Source organism: Lepus europaeus, chromosome 2, assembly GCF_033115175.1.
Source record: "Lepus europaeus isolate LE1 chromosome 2, mLepTim1.pri, whole genome shotgun sequence".
Classification (NCBI taxonomy): Eukaryota; Metazoa; Chordata; class Mammalia; order Lagomorpha; family Leporidae; genus Lepus; species Lepus europaeus.
In genome coordinates, this window is record NC_084828.1 from 107444440 (window position 1) to 107469520 (window position 25081).

The window sequence follows — 25081 nt, forward strand, 5'->3', positions numbered from 1 at the left end:
GTGTAGACTGAAGTAGTAAATTCTGATCAATCTACTCCCCATTCAGCCTCTTTGGATCACTCTAAAATCTACACAGGGAGATGGGTGTCAGGAGGTGTGAAAGGAGCAAATCAAGTAAGCCTTTAGTGTAAGAAGTAACAGCCGGGCCTGGGGGATCCGGCACATCTGAGGACATGCGTTCAGCATTCAACCCAGAGGCCCTCTGATATATGTACACAACCGAAATCCAATGAACTCAGCAGACATTGGTTGATTATCTGCTGTGCTGAGAGGAATCTAGGTGTTGAGGATATTGTGCTAATTAAGATACACACATGACCATTGCCTGTGTGGGTTTTACCATCGATCTGGACAACTGTTTCAAATGGACTTTGTGGATTCAAAAGGCTTCCATAGCCTAGGCAGCTCATTTCAAGAGCCTCAGGTGGTCACTGACATCATACATAGAAGTGTTAATTGTCAATTTAACAAAAGGAGTCACCGTGCACTAACTCCCCATGCAGGACCTCTGTCCTTAATAAGTTGAATTATGAGAGTTAACAAGTGATACTTGTTCTCAAACAGTTTTATGTGTGTGTGCAAATTGTTGAAATTTACTTAGTATAGAGTAGGTGTTCTGTGTACAAAGTTAATTGAAAATGAATCTTAATGGAGAATGGAACTAGGAAGGGGAGAGGGAGGAGGAGGAGGGGTGGGAGGGCAGGTATGATGGGAAGAATAACTATATTCCTAAAGTTGTATGTATGAAATTTGTATTTCTTAAAAAAATAAGTTAATTAATTTTTAAAAATTCAAAAAAAGTTTACTGAGTGTGATAGAAAAAATAAGGCATTCAATGATCTATAGAAACTAAGAGCAAAATAACCTGTTCTGGGAGGTCAAAACCCAAATCTCTGAGAAGATGATATTTATATAACATTTAAAGGAGATGTAGTAGTTATTCAGGTTATTTCCAAACAAAGGGTAGAGTTTGCACCAAAAATGCAAAGAAAGCATGGCACATTAAAAAAGTCTTTCAGAAAAGCAGATATTTCAAGCTGAGATGCAGAGCAGAAGGCAAATCACAGAAGGACTTATAAATTGATTTAGTTTAGAATGTATTAGGGTGTATTTAACTAAAAAAATTTTTGAGACATCTCTATCAATGGAGGGGCTACCGAAATGTGATTCATTATAAAGGGGTGATGGCCATCCAGGTAAGACATGATGGGGCTTGATCTGCAGTGGTGAGCATACAGGAGAGAAGCAGCAGACTGAAGAAACATTCAGGAACCCTTCACTGATGGGATTTGGGAGTTGCAAGAATAGAAAAAGTCAGGAAAAATGCTTCAGTATTTGCTGGAACAACGCAATTGAGCAGGGGAAAAGGTGAGGTTTTCCAGCAACATTTACCGAGGAAGGAACACGCCTTGGGAACAGCTTTCAGCTTTTTTTTCCCCCAAAGAAACCTTTTATTTAAGGAATACAAACTTCATGCATTTCCTAAGTACAACTTTAGGGATATAGTGATTCTTCCCACCATACCCACCCTACCACCCACACTCCCACCCCTCCTCCTCCCTCTCCCATTCCCAGTCCCATTTTCCACTGAGATCCATTTTCAATTAACTTTACACACAGAAGGCCGACACTATACTAAGTAAAGAGGGGAACAGCTTTTAATTGGGAATAGATTTCCCTTTAGAGTCCAGTCAGGAGGAGAAACCATACCCAATATTTGAATGGAAATTTAACATAAAAAGATGGATAGCTATGAAGTTGCTGTCTAGGTAACTAAAATGGCAAAAGACAGGAGGTTATCATGGCTAAAGCAATTAAAAAGCAAATGCCATCCCTGGGGCTGGTGAATCAAAGTAAAGCTGGTGAAAGGACTAAACCCTAGGAGCATACATGTGAAGCAGGGATCCTGCCAGTCTAATACAAGATGCTGCCCAGCTGCTAGTGGTGCTCTGTGCTCAGAAGCAGGCTCCTGAATGGCTGGGACTCAGACCTCTGAAGATGAGGTGTTAGCCCACTGGCGCTGTGCGAACTGATGGGGCAAAGATTGGTAATGGAGATAATTCTTCCATTTTTGGAAAAACTAGATTCGGCTGCTACTACAGAAAACAATGCATGTGTTTGGACTGAAGACAATTTGCTGAAGAGATGTCACAAGAACCCCAGAGCAGACGGAAGTAGCAAGAAGCAGAGAGGAAGGAGCAAGTCTCTTCACTAACATCCACCATAGGTAGCACCTCACAGTTGGCAAAAAAAAAAAAAAAAAAAAAGAGCTTTGTGGAACCCCAGCCCCTTTGGAATTCATAAATGATATGCTAATAAGTGGCACAAAGTGCTTTGAATTTAGGGTTCTGGCAAGATATTCAAGGGGAAATATGGAAGCCTTGACTTCTCTGTAAAAGACTAACTGCAGATAGAGATTTCCTTCTCCCTGGGAAATTTGTGCTAAATGAATTCATGTGAGTGAGTGACATGATTGAGAAACACTGTATACAATGAGAAGAGATCCTTAGAAGAACATGTTAACAGTATAAGGAAAAGCCTGCACAGGAGACTAAGAGCTAGCAAGAGGGACTAAAGTTAAAGATGAATCCAATCCAATGCTGATAATTATCAAATAATATAAAACAATATAATCAAATGTCTCTGTTGACCATAGAATAGTCTGGAGATCAAATCTACCACCTATTTATTTTATTTAGTTTATTACACAAAGCCATGTCATTCATTTGCATATTATCTATGTCAACTTTGTTGGGTAGAATAGTTGCCACAAAGACTGAAAGCAGCTCACAAAGTCTAAAATACTTAAATACTATTGTGTGGCCCGAAATACTATAAGTTTGCTGTACTCTGGATTAGAGCATTATCCCTCCCAGAAACATTAGCATTTTTACAGCCAATATTTATATTTACTAATTTAAGTGATAATAGAGAAGCAATCCAATTATTAAATTCTAGGGACCAGCCAAAAAGGTGGAAGATTTTAACATCTATATATATCTTGTAGACAACTACTAATTCCACTCCAAGCTAGTGTTATTGATGCCCATATTTATAACAGCACTTAACCTGCAGCTTATCAATTTTCGCTTTACTGTAGTTGTCTATTGCTGTGTTTTGAGCAACCCCAAATGTAGTGGTTTTAAATAGCAATTCAATATTATCTCACATTCTATAAGTTGACCAGACTCTGCTAGCTGATTCTGTCGCAATTCAGTTCAATCAAACAGCTTCTGGGCTGAAGTCTTCTGGAAGCTAAACTGGACTAGACTCCAGGATGGCTCATTCATATGGCTGACAGCTGACTGGACTGCCTCAGTGTGGCCTTTCTGTGTGAATTAGGCTTCAAACGGCATGGCAGCTGGGTTCCAACAGGAACTATTCCAAGAGAAAGGAACAAAAACCATTATTCCTCTAAAAGGCGAGGCCCAGAACTGGGATGGCAACATCTACCATATTCTGCTGATCAAAGCAGTTGCAGACCAGACAGGATTCAACCTCTCAATGAATGAGTGATGCATGATGCAGTGAGAAAATGGAAGATAGCAAACACCTTGGAGGCAAGGTACAGTAACAGGACTGAAGCTCTGAGTCCCAGGCTAGAAGACATAACTTCAGACAAGGAGTCAGGATCATCACGTCAAGGCCTCTAAGATTGTCCTGTAGTAGAATCACTCCACCCAACCTCGGGATGTCTAGAAAGACTCACTGGTGAGCAGCCAGTCTTTCCGCATTAAAAGCCCTGGTAATGATCATACTTTCTAAATGGAAGCTCCTGAGAGGTCTTTAGGAAGATGTGAATGGGAAGGAACAGGGTGCCAAATTTTTCTCAAGGGCTTTTAATTTGGATAATGTGACTATACAAAGGATGATCGTATCACTTTCCGACAATTCCAGTAGCAAATAAGTAATTTCCTTTTACTGCTACACAGTTAATTAGCATGTGCAGAAAAAAATAATTTAAAAAAACTAATTGTACAAGCTACACTGTGTTCTGAACCCACTAGAAGTTGATATCAGCATCACCACTTCTGAGATCTGTTATCTGTAATAGAAACAGCTGTTGTACCTAATGAAAACACTTGAAATTTTCATCTGAAACAGCAGAATTATAGCAGAACATCCCAGTTTCACATAGTTAGAGGGTCTGTCAGAAGCCTCATTACCTAACACAGTTTTCTGGGCTCAATTTTGTTACAGGTTTATTAAAAAAAAAAAAACTATCAAGATGAAATCTGGTTCGTGAGAGGTGTGTACATTTTTTTTCCTTTGACGTTTCTTGAACAACCCAGAAAGAAAATAAAACAATTGTTTTTTTTTCCTGATTCAACAGAATTTAAATACATTATTTATAGATTTTTAGGAAATTTCCTGTTTTGCTTGGTTTTGGCTTTGCTGAATATTTTCTTTCTAGTAATTAACTCAAGAAAGATACATGTATGTTGGTTCATGTATATTGGTTTTGTTATGCAAATACAAAACTAGACAGGTTATACCAAAAATAAAGTTAAACTTTCTTGTACTGGAAAATCCCATGTTGGGACATACTAAATTAAGGATGTCACATTTTGCTTAGCTTTGTTCTGTAACAAAAATACCTGAGGAAATGTACCCTTCGGATCCTGTGAAAGCATGTCATTCATCAAACATTTAGTGGGTACCTCCTGTGTGTCAGATACTCTCCTTGATATTGGAGACAACAGCCATGTAAAAGCAGCACCCCCATCATGTTTGCATTCCACTAAAATGCATAGTAACCTACCCAAATATAGAATGTGTTATAAAATAAGAAATCCATTGAGAAAGGGAACATCATAGGGTAACAGAAAGTGCCAGAGGATGGGGCTGGCGCCATGGCTCACTTGATTAATCCTCCGCCTGTGACGCCGGCATCCCATATGGGCCCCAGGTTCTAGTCCTGGTTGCTCCTCTTCCAGTCCATCTCTATGCTGTGGCCCGGGAGGGCAGTGGAGGCTTCTGCACCTGCATGGGAGACCAGGAGGAAGCACCTGGCTCCTGGCTTTGGATTGGCGCAGCACACTGGCCGTGGCGGTTATTTAGGGGGGTGAACCAGTGGAAGGAAGACCTTTCTCTCTGTGTCTCTCTCTCTCACTGTCTAACTCTGCCTGTCAAAAAAAAAAAAAAAAAGGAAAGAAAGAAAGTGCCAGAGGAGAGAGCTACTCCTGCAGGAATCTAGGGGAAATCACTCCAAGTAAAACAAATAGCAAATGATGTAAAGTCCTGAGAAGACTATGCTCAGGAGGAACAAAGAACAGTGAAGGTGGGGGGACTGAAGCAGAGTCAACAAGAGCAATTTGGGAGGAAGTGAGAGAGATCATAATGCATGGCAAACAAAAACACCCTAACCTGATGATTTGAGAGTAGATTGAAGGCATCAAGAGTAGAAGCAGAGACACCAGCTGGTAGGTTACTCAAGAATCCAGGAGAGTAATAATGGTAGTTTGAACCTTAAACCAGATGGTGACTATGGAGGTGACAAGTAGTCAGATTCCAACTTCTAATCAAAAGAAATGCAAAGGCTTACTTAGAAGGAAGCTGTATTTTGTGAAAACACCCTGAAGTAGACATTTGGAGAACTGAATCTGAAACAAACCACATCAGAAGTCACTTCCCTGTGAACCTCAGTTTTCTCATTTGTAAAATAAGGATATTGCAATAGAAGATTCTGAGTTCGCTCCCAGCTCTGAATGAATGAGTTTTTTTGAAAGCCAGACCATGAAAATGAAAACATAAGAGTCAATATGTACTAAACTCAGATTTTGCCAGCACTCTCCAACTCAGTGTTGCACATAGTGATTCACTGATGCTCAGATGAGCAAAAAGTGTAATTTGCGGAACAGAGAATTCGGCCATTTGCCTAAAGTCTCATAGTAAGTACATCCAGGACTTGATCTGACCCTGGAGTCTAAAGGTTTTTTTAGCTTTGTGCTGTCTGGGAAGGCTGGAATGACCAGCATTATTACATGAAAGAGCTGGGCATTTGGGTCTGAGGCCAACTGGGAAATTCACCAAAGTAGAGTTTCACAATGAACTAGCCCAGTTTGTCTTCAGTTCTCAAAATACAGAGTTTTCTCACACCAATCAGAGAAATAACAGGAATTTTGAGTTTAGTCAACCATTTTACCCACTTAGATCCAATCCACCTTCCTAGTTCCTTGGTTTTCCAAATAAAACCAGGAAGAATGCAGAACCTAGATCCATAGAGCTTGGGCCATTAATTCAGCTCCTGTTCACATGACCTTGGGCAAGTAACAGGCTTCTGAGGAATATAATGTTGCACACCCATACCACTTCAGATTCCATAATTTAGTGTTACTTAGTGTTCAATCTTAAGGTCTACTGAAGCCTTACAAACTGGTCCTTAAATAAATAGGAAAAGGGGCCTTTTAAAATATACCAGCTATTAAGTTGCAGCACTTCTGTTTCTTCTCACCAGAGTATGAGAAAAACCAATACTCCAACACCAATTCAGAAGAAAATCTATTTGTGTTTCATTTACAAAGTCCAAATTTTGCACTGAGAAGATCAGAATTGAACCAGGTATAACATATTGTCTTGCTCTGATAGGCCTCAAATACCTGATTTGAGACCAGATGAAGAAAAGAAAACTGTGTTTTTTAAAAGTAATGGGAGAAGTGCTGCAGCAGGGAATCATGGACCTGTGACTTTTCATGAAGAGAAATGCTACTTTAGAATGTCATTGAATATTTTTTAAAGATTTGTTTATTTATTTATTTATTTGAAAGTCAGAGTTACACAGAGAGAGGAGAGGCAGAGAGAGAGAGAGGTCTTCCATCTGCTTGGTTCACTCCCCAGATGGCTGCAATGGCCAGAGCAGCACTGATTTGAAGCCAGGAGCCAGCAACTTCCTCCAGGTCTCCCACGTGGGTGCAGGGGCCCAAGGACCTGGGCCATCTTCCACTGCTTTCCCAGGCCATAGCAGAGAGCTGGATTGGAAGAGGAGCAGCCGGGACTAGAACCGGCACCCATATGGGATGCCAGCACTTCAGGCCAGGGTGTTAACCCGCTGTGCCATGCGCCAGCCTCAACGTCATTGAATATTATAACTATTTCACAAGCTTCCATGAGCATAACTAATGAAAACACTCAGATAGGCAGATATCTTTAAACCACCCATATGAATTTATTCAAAATTACTTAGCTTTTTATGTTTCTTTTCATCTCAGATTCTTAACTTATAAATCACACTCATTACCATCATACCGAAATGACATTCATTGATACACTAATTTGATCTTTTAAGATGAAAATGTGATAGAATTATATGTCACTTAGCAACTCTGCTCAAGACTATTGGTGTAGGCAAAGCAAATTGGAAAATACAAATGGGGGGATGGGTAGGGCCAGTTTGTTAAAGAGGGAGAGGAAAGAAGAAATTGGAACCTTTTATTTTTGCTTTTCACATCAGCATTCAAACCTGACTCCTTCCAGAAATTCTTCCCGGAGAGCTTGTACACACGGCACTATCATTCACCAGCCAGTCATGTGGGCTGACTAATATGTGGTTTGGTTGGTACTTCTGAGACTACTGCTTCTTTTCAAAGGTTCAGCAGCCATGCCATTCATTTGCAAAGCAGTTTTTCTGGCAATCAGACTTTTCCTGTGTGTCTTGTTCTTTAAGGAGTCTCTGCAGATTTATTGCAATTTGATTGTGAATCTTCCAGCTCCTGGTTACGGGCTTCCTCATTAACATATCCCTAAATTCCTTTACAGTGTATGCTCCAAGCACTACTAAGCAGTTCTGTCCAGAGCATAATGCAGATTGTGTAGGAAAGCCTAAGTGCTTTTATTGCTGGCAGGGCTGGGGAGATGAGGAGGCTCTGAGAACAAGCATGGTGGATGATGAGGCCCAAGTGACCGAAAAGGGCCAGGTTCCTGGGAGAAATGAATCTGTGCGGATGGTATCCAGGAGCCTCCATCAAAGCCTTGGCAGATTCTCATGATTGTGCTCAGAAGCTGAACCCTGCAGCAATCAGATTTGTTGGGGAGAACCTCACCCGCAAACAGAAGCCACAGTCTGGGGAGTAGAGAAAGCACAAAGCCTTGGTTCTGGCCACTCCCCACCCCCGTCCCCACCAACCCACAGAGCAATCTCCAAATCTAGCTGGCAAATCTCGGTTATCATTTAAGCCTCAGCTTCCTCCTCTGACTGCAAAGGGTTCATTTGCTGAACATTTTCAACAGCTGCATTTGCTAGTAACCCACTACCTTCCTGTGTGCTTGGCCTTGCCTCCAAAACTGGAAACACCTCTTCTGTATTCCACATTGGACCAAAATTGATGTCTTCTCAAACTGATGATTTGGCAGGAAATTTCTGCCATTAGAAGTATTTTTGGGCAGGAGCCAAATCCCAACTTGGTCATCATCTAGGGAGTGTGAAGCCAGGAGTTCAGCCATTTTAATCAGAAGTTGATCAAAAAGCCAATAAAGCTAATCTGCCATCGTGCACCTACGTGTACCTAATAAAATCCTGTGTTACTCATCTAATCATCAGACTATGTTAGCCGGCCTAAAGTATGCTCTTGAGTAACTAACACAACTGGAATAAGCTATAAAAAATGCATTTCAGATAAATCAGTTAATAATGACAATGACAAATATTATCAGTGATTATTATTGATCTTTTCCTATATGCCAAGCACTTCAACACATTATCACATTTATTGATTGCAAGAAGCCTAGAAAAGAGATGTCATTCTCTTCCCTTAGAAAGGTGGTGGGAAAGAGCTTTGTAGAATTAATAAGGAAACAAATCCAAGTTTGTAGTGGTTGTGAGAGTTGGTTCTAGATCAAATTTCTTTACTCCCCAGATTCCATTCCTAATCGTTAGGAATGCAGCTGCTAAGACTCATTGGCATGAAGAACCTTGCCTGACACAACCTTAGGTCCTGTGAGACAGCCAATGAGACAGCCGTCTCATCTGCTTTTTGGCTGTGGGTGGCCTAGAAACGTCAGAGGCTCTTGTTGAGATCCTCCAGCCTTTTCTAGATCACAGCCTACTGCCCATCTGGAGACTTACCCACAATGCTCTGCAGAGCTGCCCAACCAAATCTGAGCCCTGGCACCAACTACTGTTCTCTGAATCGTGCTGCTCTCACTGTCTTCCCTCACCATTCCTCCCTTTGTAGACATGTCAGATGTCTCCTCTGATAACTCACCATTTCCCCTCTTCCTGCACTGTCAGAAGTTTAAGAAAACAGGCTAGAGTCTAGTTGTTCCTAGAGTGTACTTACTGTTGCTCTGGCCATCATTCTGGTGAGTTATCTGAATTAGCATTCTGAAATGCACTGGGCTTTCAAGGAAAACACAATTTTAGGAGCACATAGTGCCATAACCCCTCAGAGCTTTATCATCACAACACAGAGGGCCTTGAGGCTGGGACTGGACCAGCACATTGACACCTCTACTTCATGGGCTTTTCCCCTGTCTGACCCACTTATAACTAATTATAAGGAAGTAACTAAAACACAATTTGAAAAGGTTCACATTACTCCACATAAACTTGTGTTTTTATCTTTGCAAAAGCTTTTCAAAATACATCTTTTAAAAGTTCTTTTAAAGGGCATGTGCATGTGCCACAGTGTTTAAGTCACCACATAGGATGCCTGTATCTCACATCAAAGTACCTGGTCTGAAGCCCACCTACTCTGCTTCCCATCCAGCCTCCTGCTAATGCATGCCTGAGAAGGCAGCAGGTGATGGCTCAAGTACTTGGGTTCCTGCCACCCATTTGAGAGACCCAGATTGAGCTCCTGAGATCCTAGCTTCAGACCGACCCAGCCCTGGTTATTATGAGCATTTAGGGAGTGAACTAGTAGATGGAAGGTCTCCTGTCTGTCTGTCTTTCTCTTATCTCTGCCTTTCAAATAAAATGAAAACAAATAAATAATTTTAATTTAGTGTAATATTCCGGAAAGAGGGAGGAGAGCAAACGTCTCAATTGTATTTTCATCTGAAGGATAAATTCTCAGTTCATTCCTGAAGTGGCTTCCATTAAATTACCAAAAGTGTCTTTGCTTGGCAGACTAGCATTTTATTGCATGTATCCTATACATTCCTTTGCAATCCTTTGTAATTCTGGGGAATACAGAATAACAGCTTATACCTCTTGGTAGCTAAATGAACCATAGGACATCTTCCATTCTGTATTGAAAGTAGGATTAATACATAGTTCAGAGCAATTGACTTGTAGCTCGTTCAGTCATTTATAGTGAACTTATTCTACCTTGCATCTTTTGAAGAAGGACAAAAACAAAAGAACCTTTACATGTAGCTCTAAAGGAAGGTATGGGTCATTTATCATTCTGATAATTATTTTTTTAAAATGGTACATGTGGACAGGGGGACAGTTTGTCATCTAAAACATACCAAAAGCATAAATCCATAAGCATAAATACACCCATATTTCTTGGCATCACCAAAACTATGTAGAACTTCTGTACACTCTACTAAAATGAATGTCTGCTAGAAAAAAAAAAGCCCTGGAGAGAAATATGACATAGTTGGTTTGAAAAGCAGTTGGACTCGTAGGTTGGAGAAATCCTAGCCTAAAGATAGGATAAAGATAGACACATCTCCTCCTGAATTAAAGGAATTTGAGAAGATTTTACTTCCCAAGAGCTCTTAGGGAGAGAAGGCCCTTCAGTTTTATAAAGGGCAATTCACTTTATCATGTGAAAGGAGACATCTAGAAGCAACTGAGCAAACAGATTCAATAAATGAAAGCGGACCTTCTTGCGGAATAGGGATAAAAAAATGTGTTTTAAAAAATCCATGTTATGGGGCCAGTGCTTTGACATAGTGGGTAAAGCTGCCGCCTGTAGTGCTGGCATCCCCTATAGGTGCTGGTTTGAGACCCAGCTGCTGCACTTCTCTCTGCTGTGGCCTGGAAAGCTGTAGAAGATGGCCTGAGTCCTTGGGTCCCTGAACCCTTGCGGGAGACCTGGAAGAAGCTCCTGGCTCCTAGCTTCAGATTGGCACAGCTCCAGCTGTTGCAGCCACTAGGGGAGTGAACCAACAAATGGAAGAACTCCTCTCTCTCTCTCTCTCTCTCTCTCTCTCTCTCTGCCTCTTCTTCTCTGTAACTCTGTCTTTCAAATAAATAAATAAATCTTCCCCAAAAAATCCATGTTATGTGTGGGCATTTGGCCCAGAGGTTAAATCACCATTTAGTACATCTACATCTCTTTCAGAGTACATGATTCAAATCCTAGCTACTCTGTTTCTGATCCAGCTTCCAACTAATCCATACCCTGGGAAGCAGCAGATAATGATTTGAGTACTGGGGTCCCTGTTACCAGTGCAGCAAATTTGTCTTGAGTTCCTGGCTCCTGGCTTCAATCTGTCACAGCTCTGGCTTTTGCAGGCATTTGGGGAGAGAACAAGTATATAGAAGATACCTCTCCGTTACCCCCATTTCAAATACAATTTAAAAATTAAATAAAATTGTTTTAAAACACTTGATAGAATCCATCTACTTCTGAGCATATGGAATAGATGTACTTTTCCCTACTCATCCCATCACATGCAACTAAAAACCCTGTCAGTATGTGTAAACCAAACACATAAGACTCAAACATGGAATGGAAAAGGAAGACCTGATAAGGACATGAGAACTCAAGGAATGACACAGTAATGAGTTGTTGTTGTTTGCCTTATTTTCCCCACACTTGAAACTGAAGACCCTGAGAACCCAAGAACAGAAGCTTTGGCTATATCCAAAGGTCAAGAGAAGGGAAGCCTAGCAAGACAGAAAATTCTTAAATAAATATAGACATATTCCATCCAAAGGCCAAAGAAGAAATGATGGTTCCACCCCCACTACATAAGCAAAGGCCAAGTGGAACAATAGATTTCTGCCTTCAACAGGCCACAACAAGGAATCCCAATCTTTCCACTCTAAGAAGGTAATATCAAAGAAGACTGAAACTGGATTTCCTTCCCTACCTAGAAGCAAGTCTCCCCTCTCCTCTCTTCACTCTTCCTCGTATGGTATTGAAGAGGCCTAGTAGAGAGGATTTTTATTATCCAGCAGTGGTGAATCTCCCTTGACAATGTACTAATAGTGAAGACCATGTGGGAGGCAGTGATGAGGGTCTCCTACCCCTGCAGGTTTGTGTAGGATCAGTGAAAACCTTGTGAGGACCTTGGACTTTTACTCCTGCTTAGAAGTTCTGAGAAGCTCCTTCCTCAGGTATCAAGGAAGCTGACTGGGGAAGCCAAACTGCTGTCCTCACCCAGAGTAACAAGGCAACGCTCTTGCTTCCCTTGCTATCTGAGTATCTGAAAGATCCAGTTAAGCCAGGATAATTAACTACTATCTAGAGACTCATCACAAAATGTGCACAATGTTTGGATTTCAGCGAAAGATCATTCATCATATCAAGATCTAGGAAGATCTCAAACTCCATGAAGAAGTCAATCCATGCCAACATGGAGATGCTAGAAACATGAAAAATATTTTAAATATTTTAAATCATCCATCATAAAAATTATTTAATGAGCAATTATAAACACATTGAGGTGGAAGAATCATTTCAACAAATATATGAAAAATGTCAGCAAAGAGGTAGAAGATATAAAGAACTAAAAAGAAGCTAAAGTATAACTGAAAAAGCAAAAAACTCGGTGGATGGGCTTGACAGCAGAAAAGAGGGGACACAGGGGAGAAACCCTGAAGTGAAGATAGGACAGCAGAAGTTACTCAATTTGAACAACAGAGTAACAGACTGGGGCAGGGAGGGAGTGCACAGAGAGACTGGGGCAGGGAGGGAGTGTACAGAAAGACTGGGGCAGGGAGGGAGTATACAGAGAGACTGGGGCTGTAACAATAGATCTAAAATTTGTGCCATTGGAATTCCCAAAAGAGAGTAAAAGAGAGCAGGACTGAAAAGGTTATCAAGAAAATCATGGCTTACAATTTCCCAAATTTGGCAAAAGACACAAAACTGTTGATTCAAAAAGATATCCAAGGAGGATAAACTCAGATTCACACCAGGATATATCATAGTCAGACTTCTGAAAACTAAAGACTGAAAAGCAAAATCTTGAAAGCAGCAAGAGAGAAACAATGCATTGCCTATAGGAGAAAAACAATTTAAATGACAGTGGCTTTCTCATAAGAAAATATAAAGGCCAAAAGTAAGTGACACACTATTTTTTTCAAGGACTGAAAGAAAAGAATTACCAACCCAGAGTGGGATGCCCAACAAAAATATCTTTCAGGAATGAAGAGAAAATTAATATATTCTGAGATGAAGGAAAACTAAAAGAATTTGTCACTATTGAACCCACCCTAAAAGAATGACTAAAGACTGTTGTCCAAAGAGAAAGACAACAGTGAAAGACCTTGAAATAACAAAAAGGCTAAAAGAAGACAATAAGCAAAAATATGAATAAAAACAATAGACATCCCTTCTCATTACATTTGATGATGGAAGCAGAAATAACAACGTTATGTAATGTGATTCTAAATTCAGGTAAAGGCAATATTTATGGTATCATAGATTGGCGAGGATGAAGAGACATTAAAAAAATTAATGACTCTACACTTCAAACACAAGATAAAGATACCAGTAGACTACAACACATTCCATACAGATATATAAGTTGTCTATGTGGGTTTCATGAATCGAACCAACTATGAATTAAAAATCAATTTTTTTAGTTTTTTTAATCTATGTTATTTTTGAAGGGCAGAAACAGAGAGCTCCCATTCTCTGGTTCATTCTCCAAATGCCTACAATAGCCCTGGCTGGGCCAGGCCGAAGCCAGGAGCCAAGAATTCAAACCAGGTCTCTCACACAGGTGGCAGAGACCCAGCTACTTAAGCCATCTCCTGCTGTACCCAAGGTATACATTAGCAGGAAACTAGAATCAGGAACAGAACAAGGACTCAAACACAGGCACTCTGATTTGGGACAAAGGCAACCAAGCAGCATCTTCACCACTATGCCAAATGCCTGCCACAGGATAAAAAAATATTTTTAATTGTGTCTGTACTGAACACATACAGATTTAGTTTTTCTTGCCATTATTCCCTAAACAATGCAATATTACATTGTATTTGGCATTTTAAATAGTCTAGAGTTGTTTAAAGGGTAAGGGACATGTGTAGGTTATAATCAAATGCCACATTAACATGACTTGGGCATACACGGATTTTGGTGTCCATGAGGATCCTGGAACTAATCCCACATGTCAAAGGGCAAGTATGTAATGTTATATCTATAAAAACTGAAAAAGATACAATGAACACACTGTAGATAAATCAAAATTTTTAAGTTACCCTTAAGTTGCAGGGGAAAGTAGGTTTAAATCAAAAAGCAAACAAAACCTAGGTAAAGCAAAAACTAAAATGGCACACTAAGCTCTAACATATTTAAATATCTTAAGTACACCAATTAAAATACAGAAATTGGCAAAATGGATTTTAAAATATGAGTCAACTATACTGGCTACAAACTCACTTCAAACATAATGATATAGGCAGGTTAAAAGTTTAAAGATGGAAAATAATATCATGCAGAATAAATAAAAGGGAAGCAGTAATAGCTATATTACTATCAGACAAGGTAGACTTTAGAGCAAACAAAATTACCAAGGACAGAGAGAGACCTTCTGTAATGAGAAAAGGGAAAATCCACCAAGAAGCATCACAATCCTAAATGTATATGTACACAAAACAGGGGTATAAAGCATATGAAGTAAAATTGATAGAACTAAAAAGAAAGAATAGAGATGTCCACAATTGCAATTGGAAGTTTCAACTCCTCACTCTCAGCAGTTGATAGAAAAACCAGAGAAGCAGCAAGGACATGGAAGTCAAACCACCATCGACCAGCAGAATCCAATGAATATTTACAGAACATTCCAGGCACCAACAGCAGAACACACATTCTTTTCAAGTGTCCATGGAAGGTATGCCAAAATAAACCAAACCCTGGATCATCAAATAAAAAAACTCAGCAAATTTTGAAAACTGAAACCATAAAGAATGTATCCTGCAACTGCAGTGGATCCAAACTAGAATCAAAAACAGGAAGATAACAAGAAAATCTTGCATAGTCCATGGATCAAAAAAGAAATCTCGAGGGAAATGAAGAACTACATTGAACTGAATGAAAATGAAAATGCAGCGTATCAAAATTTATGAGCCGCAGCTGAAACAGCACTGAAAGAGAAACTTACAGCATCTAGTGCATGTATTGTAAAGGAGAAAAAAAAATCTTGAATCAGTAACTGAATGACCTCCTCAAAAACTTAGGAAAAGAAGAGTAAAAGCAAGCAGAAATTTAAAAAAAAAAGAAAATAAATACAATATCAGCAATCAATGAAACTGAAAACCAGAAAAATTGAGAAAAATCAATGCAGCAAAGACTGGCTCTTTGAACAGATCAATGACATTTAAAAACAACTAGCAAGACTAATGAAGAAAATAAGGAGAAGGCACGAATCACCAATATCAGTAATGAAATGGTGTATCACTACAGACGCTGCAGATATTAAAAGAAAGATAAAGGAGTACTCCAAAAAATTATGCATACATATATTTTACAACTTACGTGAAATGTGTCAGTTCCTCAAAAAATACAAATTACCACAACTCATCCAATATAAAATAATTTAAATAGCCTTCTATCATGAAAATCTGGTGTACCAGAACTGGCTACCAAAGGTCCACAAGACCGAAGAAAGAGGTAAACAAATCCAGGATTACACAGAGTATAATTTGTCGGGGGACTTAGAGACAGATGTGTAATCTTGAGCACCTAGAAGACAAATGGATCCTCAAGCGGGGCCATTAAAGGGGTTTTATACACTAACTCAGGCAAAGGCAGCCAGAAAGCTCCTGGCCTTTTCAAGAAACATTACATTCTGGACATCACTCAGTCCAGACATCAGGGCCCAGTACAAAATGCAGTTAGCCACTTGAACAACTTTAACCTACACACAAATGTTTGTAGCAAATCATTTCATAAAGTTCAAAACTGGAAATCTGGATATCTTTCAAAAGATAAATGGTTAAGCAAACTGTGATGCATCCACCCCCCAAGGCATACTACTGAGCAGTGAAGAAAAGAAATATTTGATAGGACAGCCTGAATAAATCTCTAGAGAAGTATGGAGTTATGTTCTATATGATTCCATTAAGATAATCTTATGATGTTCAAAGTGTAGACAAAGAGAACTGATTAGTGTTTGCCAGAGTTTATGTATTGACTGTTTTAATGTCAATATCCTGCTGTAGTTTTCTGTAGTTTTGCAAGTGTTAGCATTAAGAGAAACTGAGTAAAAAAATACACGTTTTTCCTTTATTATTTCTTACTGATATATGTGAATCTACAATTATCTCAAAATGGTAAAGTTTAATTTTTTTAAAAAATGTTTATTTTATTTCTTTGAAAGACAAAATTTAAGAGAAGAAAAGGTGCCAACGGCTTCTTCCAGGTCTCCCAAGTGGGTGGCAGGAGTACAAGCACTTGGACCATCCTCTGCTGCTCTCCCAGGCACATTAACAGGGAGCTGGATCAAAAGTGGAGCAGCCTGAACACAAACTAGAACCCATATGGATGCTGATGTTGCACATTGCAGCTTTACATGCTACACTACAACATCAGACCCCGTTTAATAATACAAAAAATGGTAATACAAATTTAAAACTTCAGATAAATTTGCCATTAAATATTGAAAATGATTTTTTGGCTGGCGCCGGGCTCACTTGGCTAATCCTCCGCCTGCGGCGCCAGCACCCTGGGTTCTAATCCCGGTTGGGGCACCGGATTCTGTCCCGTTTGCTCCTCTTCTGGTCCAGCTCTCTGCTGTGGCCCAGGAAGGCAGCAGAGAATGGCCCAAGTGCTTGGGCCCTGCACCCGCGTGAGAGACCAGGAGGAAGCACCTGGCTCCTGGCTTCGGATTGGCGCAGCACACCGGCCACAGCGCGCTGGCCGTAGCGGCCATTTAGGGGGTGAACCAACGGAAAAGGAAGACCTTTCTTCTGTTTCTCTCTCTCTCACTGTCTAACTCTGCCTATCAAAAAATGCATTTTTAAAGAATGTGGGGAGGGGGATAGTGGTGCTACTGTCTTCAGAGCTGACATGCCACATGGGCACCGGTTCAAGTCTCAACAGATCTACTTCCAATCCAGCTCCCTGCTAACGTGCCTGGGAAAGCAGTGGAAGATGACCCAATTTCTTGGGCCTCTGCAATTACTTGGAGGCACAAAAGAAGCTCCTGACTCCTAGCTTTGGCCTGACCCAGTTACCACCAATGCAATCATTCCAGGACTGAATCAGGGACTCCCATATGACATTTGGGTGTCCCAGGCAGTGACTTAAGTGCTACACCAAATGCCCGTCCTGGAGATGGGGTCTTTCAAGGGGTAGTTAAGTTAAAGTGAGGTTTATAGGATGGACTCTAACCAGTGTGACTGGTGTCTTTATTAGAAAGGGAAATAAGGATACAGACACATCCAGAGGAAAGACCATGTGAAGTCAGAGAGAGACAACAGCCATCTACAAACCAAACAGGAGGCCTCAGAAGAAACCAACCCAGCCAACAACTCCATATTGGCTTCCAACATGCAGAATTCTGAGAAAATACGTTTCTGCTGTTTAAGCCCCTCACCCTCTGGTATTTTACCTGGCACCCTAGAACACTAATTCTGGAATGAACAGCCTGCAGAGACAGGAAATTCAGATCTTGAATTTAGAGGTTCTGGGCACTGGCGTCCGTGGCATAGTAAGTTAAGCCTCCACCTGCAGTGCCAGCATCCCCTATGGGCATTGGTTTATGTCCTGGCTGCTCCTCTTCAGATCCAGCTCTCTGCTAATGGCCTGGGAAATCAGTGGAAGATGGCCCAGGTGTTTGAGCCCCTGCACCCATGTGGTAGACTTGAAAGAAGCTCCTGGCTCCTAGCTTCGGCCTGGCCCAGCTCCCACCGGTGTAGCCATTTGGATGTGAACTAGCAAAAGTCTCTCTCTCTCCCTCTCTCTCTTTGAAACTTTGCCTTTCAAATAAATATAAATGTTTTTGAAAAATACTGTCAATTAAAAAAAAATGGGGCCCAGCACTGTGGTGCAGGTAGTTAAGCTGCTGCTTGTGGCACCATTATCCCATATGGGTGCCAGATTGAGTCCTGGGTGCTCCACTTCCAGTCCAGCTCCCTGCTGGTTCCCTTGGGAAAGCAACAGAGGACAGCCCATGTCCCTGGGCCCTTGAACCCACATGGGAAACCCAGAAGACGCTCCCAGCTTCTAGCTTTGGCCTGGCCTCACCCTGGCCGTTGCAGCCATTTGGGGAATGAACCAGCAGGTGGAAGATTTCTCTCTCTGTCTCTCCCTCTCTTTCTGTAACTCTGCCTTTCAAATAAATTAATTAATTTTTAAGAAGGTGATATACGGTGCCTTAGTTCCTTCAGGCTATAACAGCAAAACTCTATAGACTGGGTAGTTTTTACTTTTTCTTTTTTTTTTTTTTTTTTTTTTTTGACAGGCAGAGTGGACAGTGAGAGAGAGAGAGAGACAGAGAGAAAGGTCTTCCTTTGCCGTTGGTTCACCCTCCAATGGCCGCTGCGGCCGGCGCATCGCACTGATCCGAAGCCAGGAGCCAGGTGTTTCTCCTGGTCTCCCATGCAGGTACAGGGCCGAAGCACTTGGGCCATCCTCCACTGCCTTCCTGGGCCATAGCAGAGAGCTGGCCTGGAAGAGGGGCAACCGGGATAGAATCCGGCACCCCGACTGAGACTAGAACCCAGTGTGCCAGCGCTGCAAGGCAGAGGATTAGCCTATTGAGCCACGGCGCCGGCCAGACTGGGTAGTTTTTAAATAACAGACATTTCTTCCTCACAGCTCTGGAGGCTGGAAGTCCAAGGTAAAAGCACTGGCAGATTCAGAGTCCAGCATGGGCCTGTTTCTGGTCCATGGGGGCCATCTTTTAGCTGTGTTTACACATGGTGGAAGTGGTGAACAAGCTTCCTGGGCATCTTTTTACAAGGGCCCTAATCCTATGCATGATTCTCCACCCTCATGATTTAATTACCTCCCAAAGGCCCTGCCTTCTAATACTATCACCTTGGAAACTTGGATTTCAACATAAAAAATCTGGAAAGGACCTCGGCATTCAGACAATAGCACATGTTTTCCTGGACAAAATGACAGGAAAGTTTTTGACAGCTTTTAAAGATGCTAGTTATTTAACACTCTGTGACGCATATTAAAAGTCTTATCATTTTGGACATTTTTAGTCACATATTGGTAACACAGTCTGGAATGAAGTTTTTTTGTGTTTTATTACATCTCAAGGGTAGGCACCTCAGATCTGCATGCTGTGCTCTTGTGACTAAAACATCAACAACCCGCCAAATTCACCAGAAGCGAAGGGGAAATGTAGGGGCTTGTCTGTCTGAACCCCAGCCAAAAGCTGAAGAAGGCTGCTATACTGAATTGTAGAAACAACTCTGTTTCAGAAACTGAGTTTATTTTAGAAATTAATTTCAAGCCTGTTTGAAAACAACTGTAATTCTAATAAGAATTAAAATTCAAGCCATTTTTGAATGATAAATATTTAAAAGCATTTCGTCTGGAAATTAAACTGGAACAGAGCAAAGAAACGAATATTATCAAACCCACAGTGGTGGTATGAAATGTCTGTTTTGCTAAGAGGATATTGGTGCAAACTGCTAATCACTAAAAACACATTCTCATTCTATAGTCGTAAATGCCTGATTTTATTCCTGAAGAATTTGATTCTTATTTTCTCAACCTTCTTTCTCCAAAAAAAAAAAAAAAATCTTTTTAATGCTTTATTGTTTTTAAAAAAAAAAATCCTTTAAGCACTCAATTCCTGATGCATGAACATGTACCTATATAAACAAAACAAGTCCTCTCTCCTGGACCCAGACTACATGAGGTCGAATAGGAAGACCCAAATTAAAGCTTCTCAATGTACATTACTCATTTATTCACGTTTGATACCAGCCTCTTCTCACTGCTGCTACTGGCAGGAGACTGCCCTGGTTTCCAAGGTGCGCCTTAGACCAGTGCAGGAGACACCAACCAAGTAGCAATCATCAAACAATGGAAAAATTGATTTTTTGAAACAAAGTCATGTTTGAGGAGAATATTAGAACTTAGTTGAGCTTCCTTTCACCTTATAGCTTAGGAATTATATTCGTTTGATAGGGCTGGCATAGCAAATGTCCACAGATTAAATGGCTTAAAAGACAGAAATGTCTCATTTGCTACTCTGGAGACCAGGACTCTACAATCAAAGTGTCCTCACGGTTGATTCCTTCCGAGGGTTGTGAGGAAGAATCTGTTCCCTGTGCTGGGCCTCTCCCCAGTCTTTACCAAGTTACTTTGGCTTGTACAAGCTTCTCCTAAATCTTGGCTTCCATCTTCGGCCAAGCTCTCCCTGTGTGCACATCGGCCTCCAAATTCTCCTTTTTCTTACAAACATCAGTCGTTTTGGTTTAGGGTCCTCACTAATGGCCCTAAAGGTACTGAAGGTTAATATTTTAGCAAAGGTGTTTAAGGAGGACACAATTCTAACCCTAACAGTAGTGTTCGAATATGGATTTGAGTCCTTAAGACACTAGTTGAGGACTATTTCCTTACTCTTGGATATAGATTAGGACCAATAGCCATATGATAGGTCAAAACCTGCCCTCCAACTGGAACTTTCTGTTACTTTCAATCTTCAGACATTCCAGAATTCTCCATAAGCTCATTTGGTCTGACATCCACATTTCTGTACTGTCAAGTCAGAATTGGCATGTATGTACACAGAAATATGTTACATCTGCCCATTTTGCCAATGAGGAAATTGGAGCCAAGGTGACCAAGTAACCTGATACAGTTAAGCAAGTAGATTCTGGACCAAAAAGAGTCTAATGAAGCCTCTCCTCAAAAACTCACTCATTTTCTTCCTTACAGACTTACATATTTCTTCATGCTTTATTTTCCTAAGGGCTTTATAGAGATTTCTATCATTTGCAATCTGTTCGTTTTAGTTATATGAATCTATTTTCTCTTCAACCAGCATTTTTCTTTTCTTGACTTAAAAAAAAAAAAAGAAAATAAAGGACCAACTTTACTAAAAACATGTTGCAGCTCTCCTACACTTCAGTAAGCACAGAAGCCAAAATTGGCTTACTTTGCTGCATATTGTGTCATTCATCTAGTGGTGTAGTCTAAGGGAATAACCTCATATGTGAAAATATGAGTGTTCGCTTTAGGACTGGGCTGCTTAAAACTGATGTGAGTACAAATCATAGAATTTGACTCAGTGTGTCCCTGGATATCATCCGTGTCAACCCCATTTCTATACCAAATGTTGGTGAAAACTGAAGCTCAGAAAGGCCAAGTGACTTCCCTAGGGTCTTGGGCAGGGTTATGAGACCAGCCAATAGCAGAACTCAGTGCTCCTGCAGACTCCTCATCCAGTGCCCACACCACCCTGTTATCACTTTTGCTTAAGAGTACCAAAGCTGGGCCAGCGCCGTGGCTCACTTGGTTAATCCTCCACCAGTGGCACTGGCATCCCATATGGGCGCTGGGTTCTAGTCCCTGTTGCTCCTCTTCCAGTCCAGCTCTCTGCTCTGGCCCGGGAGGGCAGTGGAGGATGGCCCAAGTGCTTGGGCCCTGCACCCGCATGGGAGACCAGGAGGAAGCATCTGGCTCCTGGCTTCGGATCGGTGCGACACCAGCCGTGGTAGCCATTTGGGGAGTGAACCAACAGAAGGAAGACCTTTCTCTCTGTCTCTCTCTCTCTCTCTCTCTCTCTCACTGTCTATAACTCTACCTATCAAATAAAAATATAAATAAAAAAAGAGTCTCAAAGCTAAACAAAGCAAATAGAATGATGGCATGTGAAAGTAGTGCTTATTTAGTTTATAAGAGAAAGGAAAACCCTCTGATATGTCCCATACCAAGTATCACTTTGAGTATGGAAATTGAATCTTTTCAACTGTTATCACAGATTAGATTATCAGGAATCTACCTTACCCTAGGTTCTGGGAATAGTGAATAACATGGATCTAGCATTGGCCTTTAAATTCCAGATGAGAAGACAGAAAGTATATAAAGCATTACACACAATTGAGTAAAAAATATTTTACAATAAGCAGAAATGAGTGAACTACTGTGGGAATATATTCCTGAGCTCCCAAATTGGCCTGGTTATGAAGGCAGACTTCTCTGAGGTATTGATGTTTAACCTGAAACCCAGAGTACATGTAAGGGTTCCAAAGGACATATTGCATAGCATTAGGAAAATAAGGGTGCAGGGAACAATGTCTGGTTGTGCTCAGCTAACTAGAAATTGTACCACACAGCTGAAGCAGAAGGAATAATGTTAAGAGATACAGATGCAAGTAAAACCAGATAACTCAGATCCATATAGCCCATGTTAAGAATTTAAGAATCCATTTAAAGTATTTTAAACAAAGAAAAGATGTGATTGGATCTCTATTTTTGAAACAATCATTTGAGCTTCTTATGAGATGGATTGAAAGAATAATACATACACAGACCAGGTAAGACATGAACTCACAGATCAGGTGCAACATGTACATAATATGAGCTCTAGACCTCTTGGCTTTATTCAGTTGTACTCTTTATTCCAAGACAGATCTTGTGTTTCATCATTGTCTTTTTTTTTAATAAATGACAACCCAGTTAGTCAAGCTTGCTCTTAATAAACACAATTAAAATTTAAAAGCAGCAGTCACTTAATGGAAATTTTTAAAAATAATTATTTTTCTGTCTCATTGAAGGAAGCCTTTTTTATTGCATTAAAATTGTAGTTTTAAATTGTATCTGGGCTAATTGCATGCATTCTAACTGTAAGGAAATTTGATTTAAATGATACATTTTCAGTGCAAATGACATGTCATCAACTCAACTATTAAAGTGATGGTGAAGTGTCATCCATTATGTTTGTGTTGATTTTGCCCTACGTTAATATTTCCACTTACTATTTTGGTGCAAATTAGGTAGCATGAGTATATGGAATGCATAGTATAACACATTGATTTCATGACAGGATGCAAAAATATCGCATCAAATTATTTTAATAATTCGTGCAATGTCCAGACATCAGATACAACAATATACTTTTGAAGATATTTACCTGAAGTGGTTTTAAAAGCATTTCCAAAAAGACTTATTTTTGCATAAGTAAGTTATTTTGTTTTCTTAAGCAAACCAATCTACAGTTCATATCACCTGATATGATGTATAAGATGTACGCATAATATACAGATGAATGCTACCATTTATTATGCTCTTTTTGACAATCTGAATTATCTTTTGGACATCACTCTGAATGATAAATCAAGTGATTTAAAAGTGGAACTCAAAGTTGGAAAATTGAAATTGTAAGTGCTTTTATCTTAAGTAGATGATACCTTGAATAATAAGTGCTCTAGGCTTCGAGCTAACATTATGACAATGGTCTCTTTAGTGAGTGATGTTAGGCTGATACAATATGCAGGTCTTAGGAGTCAAGGTTAAGTGTAAATGGTTCTATCTACTTTCATTGAGAACCCAATTCTGCTTGCATATGTAAACTTTTATACCATTGTTTTTTCAAACAGTATAATACATTTAACCAACTGCTAAATTTCTTTGGAGAAAAACTAATCTTTTTTTTTTCCAAGAATTATTGTTTTGCATATAAGTATCTTACCTTTTTTCCCTGGGTTATAGCGATTTTTAAGAAAATGTATTTTTTGAAAATTTTTTCTTGATTTAAGGGAGAAATGGTTCTTGCTAAGACAATAGAATTTTCTTTTTCCCCTAACCTTTGCTAAGGGCATACAAATGCAAAAATCTCTTTCATGGAGAGGAGGTGGGTTCGTTTTCACTCTTGGTTTTTGATAAAGGTGGTAGGGGACAGGGAGGGTTTACCATGGATTAATTTTGCACCCTGTACCTCCTTTCTTTCGACATCCTTGGTTTCACTGACCCTTGAGAACAGTGAGAGGTTGACAATCCCCGTTTCCTTTCCTGGAATGAAGGACTGACAAAGCACACTCCTGCTTGCCTGCTTCTTGTTTATAAAACAGGGAGACTTGGAATGAAAACAGCAGGAGGCTTCTACATTTAATTCTTTCAGTCCCTGCCAATTTTGTTCCAATATGGACCTGTGTCTGCCATTTAATTTTAGATACCTCCCCATTTACATAAGGACACAAATCCCAGAAGACCACCAACATATCTTGTTGTGTTTGCTTATTTCTTCTAGATTGGGCGAATTGAAGATTTCCTATACCAATTAGAGGACAGCTTCTTAAAAACTAAAAAACTGAGAACTGCTCGGAGGCAGAAAACGAAAATGAAGCGGCTTCAAACAGCCCAGCAAAGCTAGTCAGGAGGGAGCAGGCACAACCACCAAGATGTCCCAGAGAAAGAGGCAAAGGCGTCCATCCATGGGGACTGCAGCAGCCAGATAACAAAGGCCTGTCATCAAAGGCAAGAGGTGCTGCTCGCTCCTGCTCATCCTCAGCAAAGACATCCTATACTTCATTAATCTCGGCTGGCAGCAATAAATGTTCTCAGCAAGTTTGACTTGACTCTTGTTCAAATTTGTCTTGTTTAGTTAAACAGCTTATAAAATAGCCACTGCTGTCTCTCTCACTTGTCCTTTCCGTCCAGTTTTCACCTGTGGTGTACCACTTCTTCCAGAGTGTGCTTTTAGTGTACAACTACATTCATTCAGTTATTCACATGCCCTACACAGATATGCACACACAATATAAATGAAACTAAAAAGCATAAAGCTGCTAATATACACGTTCAGTCCTCATAGAGACAGTCACATGTGATATGGCCGATGTCAACAGTTACGTTGTCTCATTAAAATCTCTGTTCTTGGGACAGAGGTTGTGGCACAAAGGGTTAAGCCACCGCTCAGGATGCTCACCTCCCATATCAGAGTGCCAAGTTCAAGTCCTGGCTGCTCCACTTGTGGATCTAACTTTCTGTTAATGTGCTTGGGAGGCAGCAGATGTTGGAAAGCAGGATAGAGAGCAGCTGTT

The 25081-nt window shown here is 40.4% G+C and overlaps 1 protein-coding gene across 1 annotated transcript in view; it reads left to right on the top strand.

Moving 5' to 3' along the window:
• The window catches only part of SPATA16 (spermatogenesis associated 16), a 288894-nt gene extending 264483 nt beyond the window's left edge, over positions 1-24411 (top strand). The window contains exon 10 of the mRNA XM_062177925.1: positions 24289-24411. Within this exon, the coding sequence (XP_062033909.1) occupies positions 24289-24411 (123 nt within the window). The remainder of the gene's footprint in view (positions 1-24288) is intronic.
• Positions 24412-25081: the final 670 nt, after the last annotated feature.